The sequence below is a fragment of the Euleptes europaea genome, chromosome 17, assembly GCF_029931775.1.
Source record: "Euleptes europaea isolate rEulEur1 chromosome 17, rEulEur1.hap1, whole genome shotgun sequence".
In the NCBI taxonomy this organism is placed as follows: Eukaryota; Metazoa; Chordata; class Lepidosauria; order Squamata; family Sphaerodactylidae; genus Euleptes; species Euleptes europaea.
The window spans coordinates 25,158,476-25,184,568 of record NC_079328.1 but is presented as its reverse complement, the minus strand read 5'-3'; the positions used below and the strand labels follow the sequence as shown (position 1 = coordinate 25,184,568).

Genomic DNA, 26,093 nt, shown 5'->3' with positions numbered 1-26,093 from the left:
GCTGTGCCCTAATTCCAACCTCTCCAAGATCCATCATTAGTTTTAAAAAAGACTCTGACGGTTATGAGCTCAGGAAGTGGCTGACTTGACAGCTTAATCCAATTCTCCTTTGGTTAGTCACTGAGCGGAAGCGTGCGAGACTCTCTCGTCCATGGCAGAAGGTCACGGAAACACATGAATCGATGCCCGCGCCAAGTCACCCTTCACGGAGACATTTCCGAACAACATGCTGTGCTAAAAGCCATCCGATTCACTGCGTTCTTGCCAAAGGGCTACACTTGCTGGCAGACAGAATGCCCACGACGGTCTGGGCAGCTTTCTCCCCAAGGCTAAGGCAGGTGTCCAGCAAAGCACGTGCCCGGCTGGTCACGGTAGAGAACGAAGTGATGGTTTCGTAGTCTGTTCTGGATAAAATCTGCTGGGCACGCAGGACGTCCAAGATGTGGTTCAGGCGCCCTTCTGTCATAAAGCTCAAGATGGTTTCTCGCCTGCAGGCCAGGATGGTGCAGCAGCTTCCTCTATAGCATGGATCTGTAGCACAGAGGAATATCATAGAATGAACTCTTTCCTACACTTTTGGGATTATATGACCACCCCGTCCCTCTGCATCCCATACCACTATATAATCCACATAATCATAATAAAGTGCTATTGAGTCGCAGCAAACCTATGGCAGTTGAAGAAGAAGAGTTGGTTTTTATATGTTGACTTTCTCTACCACTTAAGGGAGACTCAAACGGGCTTACAATCACGTTCCCTTCCCCTCCCCACAACAGACACCCTGTGAGGTAGGTGGGGCTGAGAGAGCTCTAAGAGAGATGTAACTTGACCAAGGTCACCCAGCTGGCTTCATGTGGAGGAGTGGGGAATCAAATTCGGTTCTTCAGATCAGACTCCACCACTCCAAACCACTCCTCTTAACCACTATACCACGCTAGCTCTCCATAGGGTTTTCCAGGCAAGAGAAAGAGGTAGTTTGCCATTGCCTACGCATAGCAACTCCAGACTTCCTTGTTGGTCTCCTGCCAAGTAGTTACCATGGCTAACCCTGTTTCACTTCCAAGCTCTGACAAATTTGAGCTAGTCTGAGCTATTCAGGCTGCTGCTCTGCGCATTGCCCTATAAACAAAATTGGTCAATTATTCTGAAGTTTTTCACACACCCACACCCCTTTAAATGGAGGATTTCATTAAGAGGGCATTGGGGTTACTTAGACTTCTATTTAAAAAGGGGTGTGTGAAAACAGAGCAGAACTTATTATTTCCATTATTAGTGGACTGCCCCAGATCTATGAGAAAGCGACGTTTAGCTCTCCTCCTATCAGATCCAATAGTTAATTTATATGCTAGCATGGCCAGATTAGCTTGGCTAGCAATTAAAACAAGGCAGAGTTAAGACTCTACAATAGTCAAGGAAATAGTCAATGTGTACTGCATGTACTGTTTGTATCTATATATTTAAGCAAGTTTATTTTTGACAGTTTTATCCTTTGTAATCTTTTGCTATTAGTATGCATTATAATTTTAATGATATTCAAGGTTTGTTCTGTTTGATATTAACTATGTACCTCTGTAGCCTTTGCCATTTTTTAAGCATTTTAATTACATTTGTATTCTGAACTTGTTTTACCCTATACTATTTAGCTAGGTAATTCGCTCTATTTGATGGTCGAGTTAGGGTGGATTTGAAAGGAGGAGATATTCAAATCCTCTTAGAACAAAGAACTCTAAAAAAGTATAAATATGAGGACTAGGCGGAGTCTGTTAGAAGACTTTCACTTTTGAACCCGAAAAGGGCTGAAATGTCTTCCTCTTTTGCCTGGCAAAATAAAAAAAAGCTTTTTTCTCCCTTTGCTTCTTAAACCTGGCGTCGTCTCTACTTTGTGATAATAAATCTGGTCACAGAGGAGAGTGTATATTTACATCCAACACTATGACTGCAAATAAATATGTATGTATGAGCAGAACTTGCCTTGTTCATGCAACTTTCAAGGCAGATTAACCAATTAGGATTTTTTTTTTTTAAAAAAAATCATATTCCTGGGAGACCCAAAAGTAGATGAGGAATTAACACTGGGGTTAGAGGTGCCAACTCTGGGTTGGGAAATACGTGGAGATTTTGGGGGTGGGGCTTGGGGGGAAGGAAGGTTTGGGAAGGGACCTAATTGATATATAATACCATAGAGTCCACCCTCCAAAGCAGCCATTTTCTCCAGGGGAACTGATCTGTCGTCTGGGGATCAGTTGTAATACTGGGAGATCTCCAGGAAGCACCTGGAGGTTGGCAACCCTGACTGGAGTGGTCAACAGACACCCCAGATAGCACTCCTGAACAACTGTATCCCTGTGCTGCAACACAATCCTTCAATACAATTTCATAGTTTTATATGAACTTGGAACAATTACTAAATACATTTAACATATTTAAAGAACTATTTAACAACTAAATTAAGCAAGCTCCTTAGAGGAAGGGTGGGATAAAAATGTGATACCAAGAGTGGTTTATCTGACTCCATCAACTAATCAGTAAAATGTATAAGCATTCAGTTAGAGCTCATAGCAGTGAGAAAAATTAGTGGTCAGTTATAACCAACTACACCCACACAAACGTAAAAACTGCTACCGGATGTGCGAGATACTATCTCTCTCCCAGGCATGAACAAAGACTTGGACTTCCTCACTCACTCCTGGTAATAGCTCAGCATGATTCCCCCCCCCCCTGTGAGGGCCATCTGGTTTTGGCCCTTATCTGTTTCTATCTCTACCCCTTTGAACTCGTACAAGCAGTTCGCACCTCTGTGTATCTTCCTGAGTCCCCCGCCTCGTCCTTCTTGCCCAGGTGCCACCTCTCCTCCCCTGCTGTGCTTTCTGCCTTCACTCCCTCGGGCCGAGTCCGGCCTTGAAATGCAGATAGCCCTCACTGTCTCTCTAGGACTGTTTGATGTTTTATGCTGCACCGGTTTGCCTTGTAACCTCCCATGCCTCCCATGCGTGTGAACCTTCGTGCCCTGTAGTAGATAAATACTGTAACCCCGATAAGCTAGTCACTCGCAACTTTGTATCCATGAGTCTGTCTTCTCTACCTGAAGCCTTCAATAAATCTTTTGTTTCTGCATCCAAGTCTGAGCAATTGATTTGGCGAAGTTTGCCCAGCTAGGTTGGGGACTCTCACATTAAGTTGCGAGTCCTTGCCTCTTCGTTCTGCATCTGTACCCTACGGGACAGCCATGTCAGGCGACGAGGACAAAACTACCCCTCCGGCCTCGCCGGACGGAAGCGGCGCACCGGACAAGCCGGCCCCGAAGGACAGACCGGACCAGAAGGTGCCAGGTGCGCCCCGCCCGGGCCCGGGACCGGGCACACATCCCAAGACCACCTTTAACACTTGGCTGGATTCGCCGAAAGGTTGGTCGCTTTCCCGGACCGAGGCAAAGCACCGCCGCTTGGCCTTAACTGGTACGGGGTTCGAGGACGACCCCGCCCGTCGGGACGCTCTGATGGATGAGGAGCGGAGACAGTGGCAGGAGGAACGCCAAGCGATGGTGGAGCGCATAGATGCCATGCAACTTGTGATGGAGGAGATGGCCGCGGCCATGGACGCGCTGAAGGTACAGCCCCCGCCGGGTAACCCTCCGGATGGGACACCGGCGGCTCCCCCCGCGCCTCCTCCCAGCACCCCGGCCCGCCGGGACCTGAAGATCACGTATGATGGGTCGGGGGACCAGTTGACCTTTTTCATGGTCCAAGTGGACATTTTTATGCGGGAGCAGGGCCGGACCTTTACCTCCGAGGAGTCCCAGGTCCAGTATGTGGCCTCCCTCCTGCAAGGCGAAGCGGCCGCGTGGATGGTGTTACAGTACGAGCTCCGCTCCCCTGTGCTACAGAGTTTGGATGACTTTATGATCGCACTCCGTAACCGGTTTGAGGACCCGAATCTGGGGGAGCGGGCCAAAGCCGCTCTGATGCAACTGCGCCAAGGGACCAAGTCGGTGGCGCAGTATGCGAGCGAGTTCCAGTCCTTATCGAGTCGGATCCTGGACTGGAGCGAGGCTACCCGGGTGCAGTTGTTCAGGGAGGGCCTAAACCCGGACCTGCAGCATTGGGCCTTTATGCAAGGTAACCCCCCTGACGTTGAGGGTTGGGTGCGTCACGCCGCCGATATAGAAAATAGGAAGCAGCTCCTAAATTTGTCCAAGCAACGGTCCGGCCGCGACTTTAAACCGAGAGGAGACAAGGCAAGTGGGGTCCGTGACCCTCGCACCCCAGGCGGCGGCGGCCCCACGCCAGCGGAGCGCCGCAAGCGCTTCGAGGCAGGGGTGTGCCTGGTTTGTGGAGGAAAGGGTCACTTCGCCTCCCAATGCCCATCCCGCTCCGGACGCCCGGCTTCCATTCGTCCCGTCCCGAGCGAACCAGAGAAAGCCCCCGCAGAGGGTCAGCCGCGACGCCGAAGCAACGCTCCAGGACGACGGAGCACTCCCTCGGCACTACACGCGCACGCCCTGGATGGGATCGCCAGTTCGACCGGTTCATCGGGACCCCGGATTACCAGTGCAACCTCTGACTCTGCCGAGTCACGGATTACAAATACCTCGTCCCCCTCGTCCAGCGAGGAGGAGGAGTGGGATGTGCCGGCAAAAAACGCCGTCGGTCTGCTGTAAGGGGGGCTCCTCAGCAGACCGCACCGTCCCTTGTGCAAGGAGCTCCACCGATGGTAAGCGCCCAGGAGGATAATGTTTATATCCGGGTTCACCTCTCACTACCCAAGGGGGGCCCAGTTTTAGAATTCCCCGCGCTCGTGGACTCGGGGTGCGCCCGCACTTTGATTAGTGAGGAGGCAGCCCGGAAATTGCAAGTCCGCCGCAAGCGCCTCCCGGGTCCCCTCCGCTTCTCCCAGATGGACGGGAGTGACTTTAAAAAGGGGCCTGTCACTCACCGGACTACCGCGATAGTCATGACTGTAGGGGAGCATTGGGAACAGCTGTACTTTACCATTGCCCCCATAGTTGCCCCTGTAGTGCTGGGAATGAACTGGCTACGGGGCCACAACCCTTCCATTGATTGGGTCAAGCGGACCCTTACCTTCCCAGAGGATCCCTGCGCCATGCATGACAGGGACCGCATGACCGGGACCCCGGCGGCCGCCCTAGTGGGTTCCCCAGGACCCGTTTCCAATACCCCCAACCTGCCCTCGGAATACTCCCAATATTCGGATGTGTTTGATGTGCGGGAGTGTGACGAACTGCCACCGCACCGGGAGACCGACTGTGCGATTGAAATAGTTGGAGACGGCAAGTTATCCAAGGGAAAGGTGTACCCCATGAGCCCCAGTGAAAAGGCAGTGTTGCGGGACTATTTGGACACTAACTTGGCGAGGGGCTTCATCTGCCCCTCCAAAGCTCCGTACTCCGCCCCCGCCTTTTTTGTCAAAAAGAAAACGGGTGACTTAAGACTGTGTATTGACTTTCGGAGGCTCAACGCTGTCACGCAGTCTAACGCTTACCCCCTCCCTCTCATTCCAGACCTGCTAGCACAATTGAAGGAGGGCCGGATTTTCACCAAACTGGATTTAGTGGAAGCCTATCACCGCATCCGCATAAAAGAGGGGGACGAATCAAAAACGGCTTTTTCAAGCTGTTTTGGCATGTTTGAGTATTTAGTCATGCCGTTCGAACTTTCTGGGGCTCCGAGTGTGTTCATGCAGTTAATCAATGAAGTGTTACATGATTTGTTGTTTCGGGGGGTGGTGGTATTTTTGGACGATATACTCATTTATTCTGAAACCATGGAAGAGCATGTCCGGCTGGTGCGGGAGGTCCTCCAGCGGTTACGGGACCACAAGTTATATGCCAAAGTGTCTAAGTGTGAATTCCACCAGCCTTCCATTACCTTTCTAGGCTATGTAATCTCCCACCAGGGGTTGGAAATGGACCCCGGAAAGGTTCAGGCTGTGCGAGATTGGGAACCCCCTACTACGCGCAAGCAACTGCAGCAGTTCCTGGGGTTCGCCAACTTCTACCGCAATTTTATTCCCAACTTTGCGCAAGTGGCTCTTCCTCTCACTTCCCTTCTGCGCACGAAGGGAAAGGGTGCCAATGCCGCCTTGCCTTCGGCCCGACTGCAATGGTCCCCTCCCTGCCAACAGGCTTTCGAGGACTTGAAGCTACTCTTCTCGTCCGAACCGGTCCTGGCCCACCCGGACTGCACCAAACCGTTTGTGGTCCAGGTGGACGCATCCGATGTAGCTATGGGAGGGGCCCTCCTGCAGCGGGACGAAAGTGGCGCTTTAAAGCCATGCGCCTATTTCTCCAAGAAGTTTACCCAGTCCGAAATCAACTGGGCCATCTGGGAGAAAGAAGCCGCGGCAGTTAAGCACGCCCTCACTGTATGGAGGCATTTTCTAGAGGGGGCAGAATTCCCGTTTGAAGTGTGTACCGATCACAAGAATCTGGAGGCTCTCAAAGGGGCTAGAAAGCTCAACGCCAAGCAAATACGTTGGGCCCAATTCTTTGCCAAATTTCGGTTCACCCTCAAACACGTGCCCGGCAAGGAAAACGCCCTAGCGGATGCTCTATCCCGACTGCCCCAGTACCGCAACGATTTTGACCGTCCTGTGGACTCTCTCTTCACTCCAGAGCAAAGGGGAGAGATCCCGGGTTTGGCGGTCTCCACCCGCCACCCCAGTGGTCCCTCGCTCAAGGGAATCCCGGAGGCTTTCCAGCAACGCCTCCGGGAAGCGTCCCTACAGGAAGCGGAGCAGCAGACGCTCCCTTCCGGTATGGAACAGCAAGAGTCCTGGTGGGTGCAGGAAGGGAAACTCTATGTCCCAGCCTCTCTTCGCAAGGAGGTTTTGGGACTGGTCCACGGAGCCAAGCTGGCCGGTCACTTTGGGTTTGTCAAGACGTTGCATTTGGTACGGCGGCAGTTCTGGTGGCCGGGCATGAGAGGGGATGTAGAATTGTACGTTCGCAGTTGTCCCATATGCGCCACTGCCAAAAACAGGGGGGGCAAAACCCCAGGGCTTCTGAAACCTCTGGAGATCCCCACCCGACCATGGGAGGTGATCGCCATGGATTTCGTCACCGATCTACCCCCCAGCAGGGGCAAAACCGTACTGTGGGTTGTTACGGACCTCTTCTCCAAGCAGGTCCACTTTGTCCCCTGCGCTGGACTCCCGTCGGCGCAGGGGTTGGCCAAAATGTTTGTCACCCATGTCCTCAGGCTTCACTCGATCCCTAGGAAGGTCCTCTCCGACAGAGGGGCCCAGTTCGTTGCCAAATTCTGGCGGGCCTTCCTGAAGCTTATGGGGGTGGGGGAACAGGGTCTCTCATCTGCCTACCACCCGCAAACTGATGGCCAAACCGAACGGGTGAATGCCGTGGTCGAGTGCTACCTCCGATGTTATGTCAATTACCATCAGGATGACTGGGTGGACCTGTTACCCTTCGCCGAATACGCTTACAACAACGCCCCCCACTCCTCCACGGGGTTTAGTCCTTTCCGTGTGGTATACGGAACCGATTTCGGCCCTTTCGGTGCCGCCCCCGTCTCCCCCGAACTCGAGGCAGTGCCCGAGATGCAGGAATGGGTACAGGCGGTCAGTTCCACTTGGCCCTGGCTACAAAAGAACCTTGAACGGGCCAAGCGGAAATACAAGGAACAGGCTGACAAACACCGGTCACAGGGATGGGAACTCCGGGTGGGAGAACAGGTTTATCTTTCCACGAAAAATCTGCGTTCCCTTCGACCCTGTAAAAAACTCAGTGACCGTTATGTGGGCCCCTTCCCCATTACCCGGGTGATAAACGAGGTAACTGCGGAGCTGGGTCTTCCCAAAACTCTTCGCGGGGTACACCCCGTTTTTCACATCAGTCTGCTCAAACCGTTCGTCTCCGCTCCCCAGTTCCACCCCCCTTCCAAGCCAGAAGTGCCCACTGTTGTGGGAGGAGATACCCACATGGAAGTATCCAAGGTCTTGGATTCCAAGTGGAAAAAGGGAAAGCTGTTTTACTTTGTACGGTGGAAACATCTAGGCGCTGCGCACGATGAATGGGTTGCAGCCCCCCATATGGCCGCCCCCCGGCTCGTACACGAATTCCATTGCGCTTATCCCGAGAAGCCTCGACCTCCCGAACTCGCGGGAGGGGGGCCTTAAGGGGGGCAGAATGTGAGGGCCATCTGGTTTTGGCCCTTATCTGTTTCTATCTCTACCCCTTTGAACTCGTACAAGCAGTTCGCACCTCTGTGTATCTTCCTGAGTCCCCCGCCTCGTCCTTCTTGCCCAGGTGCCACCTCTCCTCCCCTGCTGTGCTTTCTGCCTTCACTCCCTCGGGCCAAGTCCGGCCTTGAAATGCAGATAGCCCTCACTGTCTCTCTAGGACTGTTTGATGTTTTATGCTGCACCGGTTTGCCTTGTAACCTCCCATGCCTCCCATGCGTGTGAACCTTCGTGCCCTGTAGTAGATAAATACTGTAACCCCGATAAGCTAGTCACTCGCAACTTTGAATCCATGAGTCTGTCTTCTCTACCTGAAGCCTTCAATAAATCTTTTGTTTCTGCATCCAAGTCTGAGCAATTGATTTGGCGAAGTTTGCCCAGCTAGGTTGGGGACTCTCACACCCCCATCCCCAACACTGCTGTTAATTAGTTCTATTTATCTTGTTTCACACTGTGAAGATTCCTTGACTGGATTTGATGGACTGAGTTCTCTTTTACTGGTTATTGTTTCAAACTGGCCTCTCTGTGCAACATCTCCCCACAGCCGCCCATTTGTTGCTTCTAACTGTAAGTATAAGTAACTACTGAAGACGTACACTCCATACAAACTAACTATCCACAGATGCCTTGGCTGACCTACCATCAACTAATTTCAAGATTCAAAGAGGACTGCTGGACTCGGGGAGTTCAAAAAGGTAAAACAGATTTCAAACAGTTGATAAGCAAGCCAGCAGACCATCTTTTAGGAAAAATTTATAAGCTATTGTTGATGTATGATACGGAAGACGAACAAATAAAATCATGTCAAATTAAATGGATGGAAAACCTGAACGAGATTATAGCAACGGACGAATGGGAACAATTATTTCGTGGAAATCTCAAATTCACTCTTTGTCAAGGGATCCAAGAAAATTGGCTGAAAATGCTACACAGATGGTACATTACGCCGAGCGATATCCAGAACATGAACAGTTCGACATCTGGTTTGTGTTGGAAGTGTGGCAAAGCTAGAGGTACTTTCTATCATTGCTGGTGGACGTGTACTTCCAAAGATTTTGGAAGAAAATTCATAAGAACATAGAAATTATAATTGGTCAACCCATCTCATACGATCCCAAACTTTTCCTACTGAGTAAAATACTAGATGAATGCAGCAAAGATCAACAGATCGTATTAAAATACCTAATAACCGCGGCAAGAATAGTGTTAGCATCACAATGGAAAACAGATAAAATTCCAAAAATCGAAATTTGGATTGATAAAGCGTATGAATTTATAACAATGGCACACCTATCAGAACTATTGCAAACAAATACTCAAAGAGCAAATAAAGATAAATGGCATGCCTTCTATGAATATATTAAAACCAAAAAACAACAATAATTTTTTTATAAATACTACGAAAGCTTTAATGATGATTAAATACATTATTTTAACAAACAATGATAATCAGAATGAAAATCTGAATGAGGATTTAAACGATAATTTGGATATTATAAGGGGGTAGAAATATGTATTTTCTTGCTGATATTTTCCCCCTCCCCTTTTCTTTTTTTTCCTGTATCCCTATTTAATATTATAAACCAATAAAATATTTGGAAAAAAAAGACGTACACTCCAATGCATCTAATGAAGTGAGCTCTGACTCACAAAAACCTACGTCGAGATGAATTTCATTAGGCTTTAAGGTGCAGCTGGACTTCAGTGTTATTGCACGGTTACAGACTAACATGCCTGCCATCTGGACTCAGTGTCAGAAGCAGCTGTCATCGTTTTTTTGCAGTTCAATCCTATGCTTGTTTACTTGGGAGTAAGCCCTACGCAGTTCACTTGGGGGCTCGCTCCCAAGTCTGTGTAGGGCTGTGGCTTCAGCTGGTTCCCCAGCTACAATCTGTCTTTGTAAAAGTGAAGTTTATTGGACAGTTTCTGAGACTTGGATTGTTCATTTTGAAGGAAGGTTCTGACTCATTTCGTGGACATTCTCCTCCCCACACCCCCCCAATAAGGTATACTGATTTCACATATTGCTTCCTTCTCTTGTACAAGCCACAGTAAATCAGTAACATACTGCAATCCAGGATGGATTGATCTGAAACAGAACTGGCTCGTCCTAACAAACAGTTATTTAAAAAAAATTCACCTGTAAATGGGCGTCCAGGCCAGGTGGAGGGAAGGTTACTGTGGGAAGGGCTGCGATCAGTTCCATGCACAGGCGGGGGCTGCCAACCCTCGGACTTCCTGCGCAAGGGAACTGAGACTTCTTCGCTTGGATCCGGTGTAAGTACAGTGGATAAGGAATGGCGAGAGCTCAATCCTTTGCTGCCACATGCTGGAGGACCTGCAGAAATTAGTTCAAGAATTGCACTGAAGCAAAAAACAGACAGACAGACCTGGAACCAGGGAAGGATCAGCAAACCATACAGATGCTTCAATAAACCTACAATAAACCACTTCCTTTAACTTATCTGGAATATTTCTATGCCACTCTTCAGAGTACTGCTGGATGGAGCTTACAATTAAAAACACAAGCAGCCTGCCATTAGATCTTCTTCCAGATCAAACAAACACGAGCTGTTTCCCAGAATCAGTTGCCCATTTAATATTTTTTTAAAACGCTGGTTTGTAAATGCTTTGGGAAAAGAAGCAGACCATTGTCCTTTTATGCAGAGTTCAGAATTAAATCCAATACAGCAACTTGTATTTATTGTCTTACTTATATGCAGCTTTTCTCCTCAAAGCACCTTGTAATGACTTTTTAGTGCAGAGTGTTACAAATACCCTGGACCACCAAAAAAAAAAAAAAAAAAATCAGTGGGTTCTAGATCAAATCAAGCCTGAACTGATCCTAGAAGCTAAAATAACTAAACTGAGGCTGTTGTACTTTGGTCACATTATAAGAAGACAAGAGTCACTGGAAAAGACAATCATGCTAGGAAAAGCTGAAGCCAGCAGGAAAAGTGGAAGATGGATTGACTCTACAGAGGAAGCCACGGCCCTCAGTTTGCAAGGCCTGAGCAACGCTGCCAATAACCTGGAGGAAAAAAATGTCTTGTCCCTTTAATAGAGGTTTAATGTGTGGAAATGGGCAGGTGAGTCTTTCCATGCCATGGAAGTAAATGACATCCCATGAAGCCTCTATGAAAGGAACGGGACAGTGGGCAACCCTAGGGAGAGCGCCACATATGCTGTCTGAGAAGCATACACATTCAGCGGACCAGCTCTGGCAAGGTTTGCAGGATGCCGGTCTTTAACTTCTTGCACTTTGAGAAAGGTGGTTCTCCTTTCCCAGGCACATCTTAAAAAACAAAGTAAAATGGGAAGTGACTCGAAGATAACCTTCAAACTTTAGACTTGTTTGTTCAGACTTGTTTTGCATCCTGCTGACCTGTTAGGAAAGCACGGCTGCGGGATTTCAACCTGACCTAGAAGCTGGCTGTACGCCTAACGTTTTGATGGGATTTATCCACGTTCTCACATATTTCTCTCCCCTCAGAGCCAACTAAAGAAGAGCAGGCGGTATTTGGCCAGCTGGAGGAAGGATGCTGGGAGTCAGTAGACGTCCTTTTGGTTAGAAGAACCGCACAGGATAAATCCTAAAGCGGTGCATTTTCTGGCTGCTTGCTCAGTGATGTTTGGAAACACATAATTCCACCAGTAGGACTGAGGTATAGAAGACGTAACCCCTTCTGACATTTTCCAGTTGCATTTTATTTTATCACTTTTTAATTTACTTCATTTATGCCCCACCTTTCCCCCCCAATAGAGACCCAAAATGGCTTACATCCTTCTCCTCTCCTCATTTTTATCCTCACAACAACCAAGTGAGGTTGATGCATGTAACTGGCCCAAGGGTCACCCAGTGAGCTTCCATAGCAGAGTGGGGACTTGAACCCAAGTCTCTCTGATCCTGATCCAACACTCTATACGCTACAGGACATTGGCCATCTTTTGAATGTAGCTCTTTTGTTCCACGCCAGCAGAGAGCTGCTGATCATAGAAGTGGGAGTCACAGAATTTCTCAACATAAGGGGGGGGAATTGAGTTGCATTTGTTGTTGTGGGTATCCTTTGGGAACCAGAGTTTTACATGGAGAAGGGGGGGGGGAAAGAGAGTTTATTAATACCTTTTTCCAAACTTGTATTAGGAGGGGTGGCATTGGCAAACAGTGTCTGCTCAGCTTCTTTTTCTTGCCTGTGTGCGTTGCTTTCAGGGTGGAAACCTGGCAAGCTCTGTGTTTCTAGAGTAATCTTTCTGGTTGGCCTGTTCTTGTCCTGGGGACTGGTTACCTGTGACAAAAAGGGAAATCTACAATTTAGTGTAACAGCAGAAATGTACTGCCCTGATGCAGCAGTACCCTGGATTTTCTGGCAAGTGTTCCCTTCCCCTGTCCCAATTCCCCTTGATTAAGGAATACGTTAGATTGGTTCATGTAGGTTATCCGGGCTGTGTAACCGTGGTCTTGGTATTTTCTTTCCTGATGTTTCGCCAGCAGCTGTGGCAGGCATCTTCAGAGGAGTGTCTCTTTAGTGTTACTCCTCTGAAGATGCCTGCCACAGCTGCTGGCGAAACGTCAGGAAAGAAAATACCAAGACCACGGTTACACAGCCCGGATAATCTACAAGAACCAATGAACTCTGACCGTGAAAGCCTTCGACAATATTTTGAATATGTCAGAGTTTGGCAGTTCCTTTAAGCTGTTTGTTATTATATCTAGCTGAGAAATATGCAAATTTTGCTGCCTCAAACCTTGCTTCATCCATTCACACACACACAGTTTTAAAATTAACGATTTTGGCTTCTTCTTTCTCTTTCTTTTTTGCCTTGAATCTAAAAAAACAGATTACAAAATTCCCTTTTAATCCATACACAATGATACCCTCATCACATACACATCCCAGGATGTGGTGATGGCTGCCAATTTGGAAGGCTTTAAGAGGGGAGTGGACATGTTCACGGAGGAGAGGGCTATTCATGGCTACTAGTCAAAATGAATAGTAGTCATGATGCATACCTATTCTCTCCAGGATCAGAGGAGCTTGCCTACTATATTAGCTGCTTTGGAACACAGGCAGGATGGTGCTGCTGCAGTCATCTTGTTTTTGGCCTTCCTAGAGGTACCTTGTTGGCCACTGTGTGAACAGACTGCTGGACTGGGTTGGCCTTGGTCTGATCCAGCATTGCTTTTCTTATCTACCCCACTCAGCAAGGAATTCCCCCTGTGGTAAGAGCTGAATTGAAACAATTTCACATATGCTTTTCTATTGCTCTTATTACGATAAAATTTGATCCAAACTGTTAATCCAGTCTTGTTTACCAAGACAGGTGTTATCTGATCCTGCAAAGGTGTCTTTTCTCTTGAATAATCCCTCTCCCAACATAATTGAGAAAAGTGGCAAAATACTTTCAGTGTGTCATAAAAGTACGACATGACAAAACTCAGGGATGAATATTGTTTATGTTTGTAATATTATTCAAGCCATATGTAATATTTTATTGTATAACTTAAGGTTTCTTTTTTATGACATTATAGGTGTTGGTATTGGCTTTTCTTATGTTCTTATGATGTGTGTGTGTGTGTGTGGGTTAAGTGCTGTCAAGTCGCTTCCGACTCATGGCGACCCTATGAATGAAAGTCCTCCAAAATGTCCTATCTTTGACAGCCTTGCTCAGATCTTGCAAATTGAGGGCAGTGGCTTCCTTTGATTGAGTCAGTCCATCTCTTGTTGGGTCTGCCTCTTTTCCTGCTGCCCTCAACTTTTCCTAGCATGACTGTCTTTTCCAGTGACTCTTGTCGTCTCATGACGTGACATTGGTCACGTCGTTCTTATGATAGACTACCCATAAGAAACTCTGAAATACTATTAAAAAATTATGCCGGCATCCGCACCACACCCCTACTATATAACAGCCATCAATATTTCAACATTCTTACAGCAAGGCGCATTCGTCATAACTCCCAAGAAAAGCATGAGAAAGGATTCCTTCTACGTTTCCCAGTAAATATACACTTTGAGGGCTGGCGAGGGCCCGTCTTAGCAGAGGCCACACCCATCCTCCAGGATAATGCCTCAAACAAACAGAATGTGCTCACCTCCAAGTTGCGCAAATCAATTTCAAGGCCAGGAGAAGCTGGGCTTTTGGCAGCGTTTGTTGCGCAGTCCTGAAAAAGAGAAGCATAGCTGGAAACTGCTTTTCGCTCGAGTGTAAAAGGGTGGACAACTGACAAGGGTATCACCGCAAGAAAATAAACCCAAGTCCGCTGCTGGGATGACCAGCGTGGTGTAGTGGTTAAGAGCGGTGGTTTGGAACGGTGGAGTCTGATCTGGAGTACCTGGTTTGATTCCCCCACTCCTCTGCACAAGTGGCGGTTGCTAATCTGGTGAACCGGGTTGGTTTCCCCACTCCTACACACGAAGCCAACTGGGTGACCTTGGGCTAGTCGCAGCTCTTAGAGCTCTCTCAGCCCCCTCACAGGGTGTCTGCTGTGGGGAATGGAAGGTGGTTGCAAGCCAGTTTGAGTTTCCCTTAAGTGGTAGATAAAGTCGGCATATAAAAACCAACTCTTCTTCTTTTTCTTCTTTCAAGGAATGTGGGGGAGGGTAATCTATGATGTCAGCCTGGCAAAGTTTATGATTAAGCTGCTTTGTGTATTAGTTTTCAATCTCAGATGAGTTCTATAAGTTGCAAACCAGCAGTCAGCGGTGGGGGGGAGGGATCCAACATTGGCATTGTGGTGGTGGGCCCATTTCTCCCATATGCACACCTCTATATGAGGAGATCCTTTCTCTGTCAACTTTTTAATTACATTTTTACCCTACCCATCCTCTAAAGGCATTCAGAGTGACTTACACGGTTTTCTCTTCCTCCAGTTTATTCTAGCAACAACCCTCAGAGGTAGGCTAGACCAAGAGAGAAGCCCTTTTCAGTTTTAAATTTGAATACACATACTAGAAAGTGCACAACATGAAATCCTTCCAATATGTACGGTTACCTCTTTGTCTGATGGACAATGTGCATATTTGCAGCTTTGGGTACATGAGAACCTGAACCTGGAAAAAAAATCAGGCTTCTAACGCATGTGTACCAACGCTGAAAAGATGCACCCTTTCAAACAAAATGACTACTGCATACATCTAGAGGATTGCCTGCAGCACATGCTCCTGATACATACGCATAAGAACATAAGAAAGGCCATGCTGGATCGGACCAAGGCCCATCAAGTCCAGCAGTCTGCTCACATAATGGCCAACCAGGTGCCTCTAGGAAGCCGACAAACAAGTCAACTGCAGCAGCATCCTGCCTGTGTTCCAAAGCACCTAATATAATAGGCATGCTCCTCTGATCCTGGAGAGAATAGGTATGCATCACGACTACTATCCATTTTTACTAGTAGCCATGAATACCCTTCTCCTCCATGAACATATCCACTCCCCTCTTAAAGCCTTCCAAGTTGGCAGCCATCACCACATCCTGGGTCAGGGAGTTCCACAATTTAACTATGCGTTGTGTGAAGAAATACTTCCTTTTATTTCTTGGTTGGTGGGCTCCCAGTACACATGGTCATGATGGGCTAGAGTGACCGGTCCAAGCACAACACCAGAAAGCTTTATGGCTGAGTAGAGATTTGAACCCAGATTTCCCAGTCCTTGTTCAACATTTTAACCACTACACCATACTGACTCCTGTCTTTCTTTGGCTTCAACAGCAATTGGGGTGGGGGTGGGGAAGAATGGGAGAAACCAAGCTTGGCAATGTGTTTAGCAACCAGCCAGCCCTTCTGCTCATCACTTCTAGGTGAGCAGAAAAGATAGAGAGTGTCTCAGTCCAGATTCCATCTGTAAAATGTTAATAGCAGCACCCATCTGACAGGGTGCCGCAAGAACAGTTGTCGAGAACTCTGTTTTAGAAATGCTTGGTAACTCTTTGCAGTATGGTAGTGGTAGGGGGTGTGGATCAACTATAGTGTACAACACATTGCAAAATTCATTTAATCCACACACCACAAAAAGCACACTGCAAAGCTAGGTCTGATCATCGGTAGAAGAGTTGGTTTTTATATGCCGACTTTCTCCACCACTTAAGGAAGAATCAAACCGGCTTACAATCACCTTCCCTTCCCCTCCCCACAACAGACACCCTGTGAGATAGGTGAGGCTGAGAGAGTGCGACTAGCCCAAGGTCACCCAGCTGGCATCATGTGTGGGAGTGGGGAAACCAATCCAGTTCACCAGATTAGCCTCCACCACTCATGTGGAGGAGTGGGGAATCGAACCCGGTTCTCCAGATCAGACTCCACTGCTCTCAACCGCTACACCACACTGGTTTACCTGGTGTCTAGTAACTGAGCCTTTTGTGGTGGTGTTGAAGCTGGTAGCCCAAAAGGCAAGACATGATGACAACCACATGGGAGACAAATGGGGGTCACTCACCTTGGCGTGAATCAGGCTGTAGATGGCGTCAGAAAGCATCTCCTTGCCAAACATACCGAGAACATCTTGTAGCAGCGCTTCGCAATCTGTAGAAGGGGGAGGGAATGCACAATATTTCTGTGGGTATATTCAAATATTTGCACTTGTGTAAACCGCACTGGGTCGGCTGGGACTTGATGGTGCTTTACATACATGTCTAGTCAGCGTCCCTGTGTTGTGAGATTTCATGTATGCCCAGATACCTTACTAGCTTTCAGTTATTACGGTTACAATAACTACAATAATAATAACTACTGAATACCTATAACATCTCAATTTAATAACTTTTAGCTTCGTATAGTTCTTAGTTAAGAGTCTCTCCTAGTCTCTAGCTAAGCAGCTAGAGCAGATATTGGGCGAAAACGCATGGTCACTTTAGCCTCCTTTATTCCCTGTTTCAGCCAGGATTTAGCCAGGATCGAACGCACGTTCGGCGAAAACACATGCTTTCAATCTTGGCTGGACCCTGGCTGAAACAGGGACTAAGGAGGCTAAAGCGACCAGGCGTCTTCACCCTATGTCACACTGTATGTTTTTTCAGACTATTCTGACCAGTTGCAAAGGCTTGGCAATCCGCCAAGGTTACACTGAGCCAGAACAGTTTTTTTCTGCTTGACTGCCAAAACAGCTTTATGAGACTCTATGAGTCTGCTGCCAACCTCCTTAACTAAGGAGAGAGCCCCAAAGAAGCTTCAAAGATTCAAATGGAATAATTCTGTGAATGTACACAATACAGCACTCCACAGGATCCAATGCGGCAAAGACAAGCGTGGGGCCCCAATGCAGGACCCATGGGGCCCTATGTCAAAATCCAAGTATTTTGTCAGGGCCGAGCCAACGTACCTGCGGCGCACGGCCTGTAACTGGGTTCTTGGTGCCAACACACAGCGACCAGCTGCAGCAGCTTGTTTCGATGGGGCAGGTCACTGGGAATAAACGCCGGTTCAACCCCAGGGCGCACTCTGCTGCAGACACCAGTCACCGCTTCAAGCAGGGTCTTCTTGCCTGAGGCACCCAAAAAAACCGTTTCTTTACCAAAGCTGTGGATGTGAGCCTTGCTGCTATCTAGGGTTTATACCGGCAACGTTTACAGAACAATCCTAAACAGAGTACACCCTTCTCGGTCTATTGATTCACAACACTGTCGGTGACTTCCACATGCAATTATATAGATGAAGTATGCACACACATCCACACAAGAGGGACAGCACTGTCGGTGCCTTCCACATGCAAGAGTCACAACACTGTCGGTGATTTCCACATGCAATTATATAGATGAAGTATGCACACACAAGTATGCACACACATCCACACAAGAGGGCAGTATAAGACTGAAAGCAAACTCCACCTTTTTCCATCCAGACTTTCAGTCCACTCCAAACTGCCCACAGGCTGGAGTTGTGTAATGGGAATGCCTTATGTCATTTGGCCCTAAAAAGCAGCTGCGGAGGGTTGCCGACTTTACCAGGGAGATTCCTGGAGACTTGGGAGCAGTGCCTGTGAAGGGGGAGAATTGGGTGAGGGATTTTACCTAGAATCTGTGGTACCCCATAGAATCTGCCTCCTGAAGTTGCCATTTTCTCCAAGGGAACTGATCTCTGTAGTCTAGAGAACAGTTGTAATTCTGGGAGAACTCCAGGCTCCACCTGGAGGCTGGCAACCCTACAAGCTGAGGATGTTTGATCAGGACAGTGGCACTTGAGGGAGGGGGAAGAGTTTGTTGTTTTTAGGGCAAAGGTAGTCCCCTGTGCAAGAACTGGGTCATTTCTGACCCATGGGGTGACGTCACATCATGACATTTACTGGGCAGAATATGTTTATGGGGTGGTTTACCAGTGCCTTCCCCGGCAAGTCACCCCCAGCAAGCTGGCTACTCATTTTACCGTCCTCAGACGGAAGGAAGGCTGAGTCAACCTTGAGCAGGATACCTGAAACCGACTTCCGTCAGGATCGAACTCAGGTTGTGAGCAAAGCTTTGACTGCAGTACTGCAGCTTAACACTCTGCACCGTGGGGCTCACTTTGTTGTTTATACTCTGCATCTTTTCCTCTCCTCCCTGGCAGATATTAATCTTGGTAGGGAAAACAGGACCGGCACCCTATATTGTGCCTATCTTTTCCTCTACTGGGGCTTTAAGCACTCCAGATGGGGAGGGGCAGCATTTTCAGCCAAAGGGAAACAGCACAATACAGGGAACCTTAAATCCTCCTTCTGACAAAACAGCTATTGATCCAGTCCTGGTGGTGGAAAGTTCCATCAAGACTGTGCAAGATCTGAAGAGAGGCTGTCAGAAGGGTTGCAGTTGTGTTGTTTATGGTTTGAGAATCCCAGAAGGAACGGACACCTGCCCAATCCACCTGAGCACAGGATGAAAGCTTCGAGTGGAAAGCTTAGGGAACTAAACCCAAGAACAGGCTGTAATTTGGGAGCCACCCCACCCGCTCCCAGATAATTAATAATTGGACTGCATACGGAAATTAACAATTGGACTGCATACGGAAAGGAAGTATGGGAGCACACCAATTCCCTCCCCCTTCGGTTTGCACAAGGCTGGGCGGTGAACCTAGCCCTCATTCACAGATGACTTCAAGGGCTAGCAACACTAGATACACCCCCCAATCATTTCTACCCTTTCTATCCCTCCAGTTTTCAGCCACAGTTATGTTAAAATAGCATGAATTAACATTCTGTTTACCTCTGTTCAGCTGCGGTGTTAATGTAGAGAACAATGTTCTTTCTCCCCATCACACCCAAGCTATTTCTCTAGATTCACCTAGTGCTTATTGGATTGGAGCTGAAGTCCAGTTTCCAAACTTTCTATTAAAGATTACTATAGGAATGCTATCCTGGAGCATCAAGCAAGTCTTGGCCATTTCTTATTCCGTTTGATCGCTTGCTAATGGTTGCGGATGCAGGACCTGTGGGGTGGAGTCTACAATAATCGTTCTGTCCATCGGAGTGATGACAGAAAAAGCTGCAAGCCAAATTGGGAGGCAGTGCGCTGCACAAGTTTTAAAACTGAAAGCAGATGATGTTCTCTGGGAATCTGCTGAAGGATTAATGGTTGTGCTGCCGCCTTTAGAAGCTCGCTAGCTTCCAATATGGATATTTGAACATGAACAACTATTACAGATACATCCTAACTCTCCAAATCTGTCTCATGTCATCGTAGGACAACAGATCTTTTCAAGAAGGGTTAACCCTGAAAACTGTATAGGGAAGTGAGGTGAAATTTTTTCTAAATGATGGCACCATAGTCTCTGTCTGTTTGTGAACTGGAGCTCTGACTTGGTCCTTGAATGATTTTCCTCAGAGCAGGTTAAGTGGACTAACAGAATTCAGAGGTCCCTGTAAAGCATAACATCTGTGGAAATTTCGAACAGTGCATTTCTCCAACAGGAAGTCCAATAAGATGCATCAAACCGATGCATCTGTGGAAATGCATGGTAGACCTGTGCACCACAAAACAGTTACAACCAGTTCATCCCAAAATTGAGCTACGACAGGGCATGTTAGAAAATGAGCAGGAACATTTCAAAAGATGCTCCTTCTGGTCCTAGAGGCATGATTATATTCAGGAAAGCAACAAGCCAGACAAAAACAAGAACAGAAACACTCACAGGAATAAATAAAGGCTCAGAAAAGGCACACAGATGCCTACCTTCCAGTGGCTTCTGTCTGCTTAGGGTTTCCCAACACATCATTCCAAAACTAAGCATAAATATCAGGAGAAAAGAGTGTGTTACTCTGGAGCATCTGATATCTCAGCTAGCAAATTCACAAGACTAAGGTGCCATTTCCATGATCCATCTGTATTTCTCCTTATGGAGAAACTCCTGTTTTGGTAGAAACCCACAGCAAGCTGTATCCTTGCCCACATTAGGGAAACAAAGTTGGGAGAGTTGGTGGGGAAGATGTAGCTCCGCCCCACTTCCAGCACACATCCAAGCCACATTCCCTATTTAGCAGTAACAGCGTTTTGGAAATACGTCCACAGATCTTCCAGCATCTGGCTTGACCCTCAAAGTCCAGATGTCAAGTAGGTTGCCCAAGAACTTGGTGAACTGCTGCTAACAGGAATAATGGAGGGGCTGTGGCTCAGTGGCAGAGCATCTGCTTGGCACGCAAAAGGTTGCAAGTTCAACCCCCAGCACCTCTAGTCAAAAGGGATCAGGTAGTAGGTGATGCAAAAAGACCTCCACCTGAGACCCTGGAGAGCTGCTGACTATGATGGATCCACAGTCTGATTCACTATAAAGAAGTTTCACGCATGTGTGTTCATATCTGAGCAGATTGCTAAACTATAAGGCAGCTTCACATATATATTGAATGGCAATGCCAAAGCCCCATTCAAACATAGAAGTTTCAAGCGATGGAATTCTGCTTTGTAACAACTCAACTCACCTGTAAATATCACCTTCTTGTGAGAAGCCGCCCCCCTGGAGTATTTCAGGGGCCAGGTAAAGCAAATCCCAACAACTTCTGTTGTTGCAGTTCTGTAGGACCGATCTTAACTGTTGCCTTCTCCAGGTGGGAAGGCCATAATCTGATATCTGGAATCAAGGAAGGAAGGAACCACTTTAAGGAGTAAGGTATGCCATTGGCAAAACTCATCCAGTGTTCTGAGCATAATGCTAGTTACGCCATCTTCATCTCAGAGCTTTCTTTTAAATGCATTTTACTGTGAGCTTGAAGGAAATGAGGTCTGAGCTTGATGGCCCAGGCCAGCTCAATCTCGTCAGAACTTGGAAGTTAAAGCAGGGTCACCCCTGGTTAGTACTTGGATGGGAGACCACCAAGAAAGTCTCAGATTGCTACCCAGAGGCAGGCGATGGCAAACCACCTCTGCTCATCTCTTGCCTTGGAAACCCCATGAGAAGCCGCTGTAAGTCAGCTGCAACCTGACAGCCCTTTCCACCACCAGAAGGAAACGGTGTGGTATTTTTTTTAAAGGCCCACCTTAGCTCTGTACTCAAGATCTAGGAGGACATTGGAAGGTTTCAGGCTGTGGTGAAGGATGGGAGGCTCCAAACCGTGTAGATGGCGGAGGCCTTCTGCCACATCTGTCAGGATCCTTACACACAGAGGAAGAGGCAAATCCGGATAGAGTTCATGCTAAAAAAAAAGAGAGAGAGATCCAAACAACACATTCACTTCAGTGTTTACACTCAAAACTCTATTCTGGGTTTCTAGCTTGCCGTGGCTCAGTGGTACAGCATCTGCTTGGCATGCAGAAGGTCCCAAATTCAATCCCTGGTATCTCCAGTAAAAGGGACTAGGCAAGTAGGTGATGTGAAAGACCTCTGCTTGAGACCCTGGAGAGCCGCTGCCGGTCTGAATAGACAATACTGACTTTGATGGACCAAGGGTCTGATTCAGTATAAGGCAGCTTCATGTGTTCATGTGACAAAAAAACCAACTACACCTAATATAAAAATATGAAATTTAATACTCTGGTTGGAAAATGTAACCATCTTTGGCCATATACATTTTTTCCTACTTGATTTGGGGGGGATCTCAAAGCCCCCCTCAACTATTTGCACAAGAAAAAGAGACAGATTTCTCTCTTGCATACCTCATGGATGAGGGAATGGAGCGATCCGTTGTGCATCCATTCAGTAACAACCCCAAGGAGTCCTTGGAACTGGTAGATGCCAATAGAAGGCATGAGCCTTTCACAATGAACACGCTGGATGCCAGCTACGTCTTCAAGCAGCGCCTTCAAGTCTCTGCAAATACATTAGGAGCTTTAGGTAGCGATTTCACAAAACCGCTTCAAGTGAAATGAGTTAGACAAGACGACAAAAGGAAAAAAAATGCAAGGGAACTGTGGTCCTCTACCGATAGGTTTGCTGCAGGCTCCCTCGGTCACTTTCTTCCATAGTTGAGCTCAGATCTTTTTGTCTGCACAATGCAAGGGGCGAGTACACATCTCTTCGAGATTATGTGTGAAGGGCTGACGGGGTCAGTATCAGACTCTAGCAATGTTGGTCCTGGCTCAGTGGTAGGGCATCTGCTTGGCATGCAGAAGGCCCCAGGTTCAATCTCCGGCATCTCCACTTTAAAAAGGATCAGGTAATCTCAACCAAAGACTTGGAGAGCCACTGCCAGCCTGAGCAGATACTAATGACCTTGATGGACTTATGATCTAATTCAGTATTAAGGCCGCTTCATTAGTTCATGAGGGTTTCCCAGGGCCCCAAGAATGGTAAACAGCCATTTCAAGAGCACCACCCTCCAGACTTTGCACAGGGCACCTGGAAAGGCAGAATGTGGGAATTCGTGGGCTGCCCTACCTGCTTCTTCCAATTTATGGGGACTATTGTGGGGTGCCTTATCTGAGGATCCCACCTAATATCCTGGAGCTGTTTCAGAGGACTGAAATTAATTTACATGGAAAATCTTCCTTTCAGTTTGTAAAGGATCTACAGGGTAAAATCCACAATTCAGTTTTGAATTCTTATTGCTTTCAAAATAAGTGACAATTTTATTGCCTTTTGGTTAACACTCCTTTGACCACAGAAACATGTTTGAAGACTTAATGCATCCTATTTCTCGTTCCTAACACAACTTAATCTCCTCTCTCCATGCTTGAATCTTTGGGCCTGAGGCTTTTTCTATGAAGTCTTCACGCTAACACACTCAAGATTCTGAACTATTATTTGGAGAAAGAGATAACTGAACAATTTAAAGTTATTTTTAACCTGGAATTATTGTGAGCCACCTTAGGGGCTGATACACGGCAAAAGGACCAGTTCAAAATCAAAACTCAAGATGGGTAACAAAAATGATGCTATAACAGAAACTTAGTATTTGAGTCACTCACTCTATCAAGCTCTCTAAGTAGGTAACAACCAATTAATCACATCTGGTTGACTCTCTAGTCAAATTTCAGCTCTGTTCAGCAGTAGAATAATAAGTTGGGAAGGAAGGCAGCATGGTGTAGCCTGATCTTGTCAGATCCTGGAAGCTAAGCAGGGTTGATACATGGCTGGGAGACTACCAATGAAGACTCTGCAGAGGAAGATAATGGCGAACCCCTTCTGCTTCTCAGTTGCCTTGAAAGCCCTTTGCTGGCATCACCATAAGTTGGTTAACACTTTACAGCATTTACATTTACTTCACATGCAGCTTGCTGCTGGAGTTTCCCTTCTTCCAGTAGAACTATCTGAATCCCGACAGAGAATCCTGAACTTGAAGATATTTCATTTCCAAGTAATTGTGTTTGTTAAAACATTTCAAAAGGTTTATTAAAACAAAACTGTGTCGCTGAACACAGTAGTGACCATAAATATGAGTTGGAAACATTCCTTGCTAGGAAATTCCTAGGAGGAGATTTGACCAGGTCCTAGGCAGCAGTTGTTATGCCTGTTTAAGATCTACAATAATAATACTAGTTTGGGATTCAAATTGTTCTCAGTTGCTTGATACAATAAGGAGCCGTTGCCAGGAGACCCACCTGTCTGTTGCGTTCTTGCAAGTCAACAGCTTCAAGACAACATCAGCATTCCGAGGTCCATGGAAAGCTTTGAGAATGAAGCCAAACCCCGCCCTAGTCAGGGCAATACTCTCCAGATCTTCTGGGGAAACGATGGACATCTTTGCGATGCTTACCAAGGAGAACTGGGGTGGGGGGAAAAGTAATAAAATCATCACAGCAGCCTAGGATGACATCCCAGCCTTTCTCTTCATTGCACACCACCACTCAGCAGCAAATCAAATCATCTTTATTTCGATACAAGATCAGCTCTAAATAAAAATGAAAAGTTAGGTTAAAATAATTTTAAAAATGTTAATGGTTCTGGGAGAGATGATCTGGAGGAGGAAAGATCATCTATGGGGTAAGATTTTCAGTCAGCCGTTTTCGAAGACCGAAGGCAAAATTTGGCTACTTAGGTGGTTATCTCCCGAGAGGAGTCTGCTAAGAGAAGGGGAACTTTAGCTTCTTCGGATCTCCCAGGAAAGGATGACAATACGGGGAGAATATACTGCAATCTTATATCGTTGTAAAAAGGGCATTGCAGCAGAATATGTTCTATGGTTTCCACTTTCTCTGTTTTGCATGGGCATAATCGTTGGTAAAAAGGAGTATGGCGATACCTGCCTTCTAGGAGGGCTGAAGGCACTCAGCAGCAGAAAAAAACTGCCCCCCAAAAAGAAGCATTGCAGGCATGGCAATGGCATCACACCATTTCTATGTATTGAATTGCGGATGCAATACTGTCGGATTTGGCCAAAGCTCTAAGGTAAAACCAGATTTTTGTCTGAGTCCTAGAGCATCATGTCAATGACATGACATCACTTCTGGATATTCACCAGAAGTGACATCGTGCCATTGTCACAACATCATTCATCCCTGTCCCCTCCCTCTCCAGGTGGTTGCCACCCAATGGCTGGAAATATACAGCAGTCACTAAAAAAATAACCTTCATTTCTAATTCACCTTTTTCTAGACTCAAGGCAGATTACAAAATTTAAAAAGAATGCAGCTGTATAATACAGCAAGCAAAGCAATAGAAACTGGATTACAAAATTACAGTATGCAGCAGAAAGCTGTAAAATATGGACAATTACGTTCGATTACAAAATTGAAGAACAATGCAACAAAACCAGAATATATACACAGTGAGCAGTGCAATGAAAACTGCCTAAATTTAACAGACAATGACTACAGCCCTGATCCTTTTACTCCCCCCAAAGCATTTTTTTTTTGGCCATCAAGTCACATCTGATTTACGACAACCCCCGGTGGGGTTTTCAGGTCAAGAGACATTCAGAGGTAGTTTGCCATTGCCTGCCTCCGCGTCATGCCCGTTATTCCTTGGATATCTCCCATCCAAATACTTGCCAGGGTCGACCCTGCTTAACTTCTGAGATCTGATGAGATCAGGCTAGCCCGGGCCATCCAGGTCAGGGACCAAAGAGCATAAATCTCCCTAATTCCAGTAACCTTGTTGTTCATTTGGTCACTGCAAAAATAACCACTTCCTCATAACAGCTGGGCCTTGAACAATTTGTGCCCCGCCCCACCTCCCTTCAACGGCTTGCCTCTGACTTCCACGGGGCAATCTCCACTGCTGCTAAATGATTCCCTTGAAACCAGTTTCAGACTCTGGTTGCAAAGGCAATCCTGGTTAGACTTAACCAGAGTTAGCTGCAAAGCAGGTATATTCCTTCTGGCTTAACTCATCAGCATAAACGGGAGAGGCTGTAAGGCTGTTTGTGGTTACAGAGGTGGTCTTGTCCTATTCAAACCTGTACTTAAACAACTCCACCCCTCCCACAACTTTTAAATAAAAGTATAGAAATTAGGAGTTTGGGCTGAAACATTGTAAATAACAGCACAATAATACACTGAGTCCCCCACTGGAAGCACGCAAATGTATCTGTAAACAAGATGCACTTGAAACC

The 26,093-nt window shown here is 46.9% G+C and overlaps 1 protein-coding gene across 1 annotated transcript; it reads right to left on the bottom strand.

Moving 5' to 3' along the window:
- Positions 1-234: 234 nt before the first annotated feature.
- Positions 235-25,644, bottom strand: LOC130489126 (receptor-interacting serine/threonine-protein kinase 2-like). Its single transcript, XM_056862856.1, has 12 exons — positions 25,633-25,644; positions 24,142-24,281; positions 22,258-22,411; positions 21,642-21,797; positions 21,087-21,235; positions 20,344-20,393; positions 17,526-17,687; positions 16,644-16,729; positions 14,306-14,374; positions 12,338-12,500; positions 10,355-10,552; positions 235-531 (listed from the first exon to the last, which is right to left on the bottom strand). The coding sequence occupies exons 1-12, from the start codon at positions 25,642-25,644 to the stop codon at positions 251-253; spliced, it is 1,620 nt and encodes a 539-aa protein (XP_056718834.1). The 3' UTR covers positions 235-250.
- Positions 25,645-26,093: the final 449 nt, after the last annotated feature.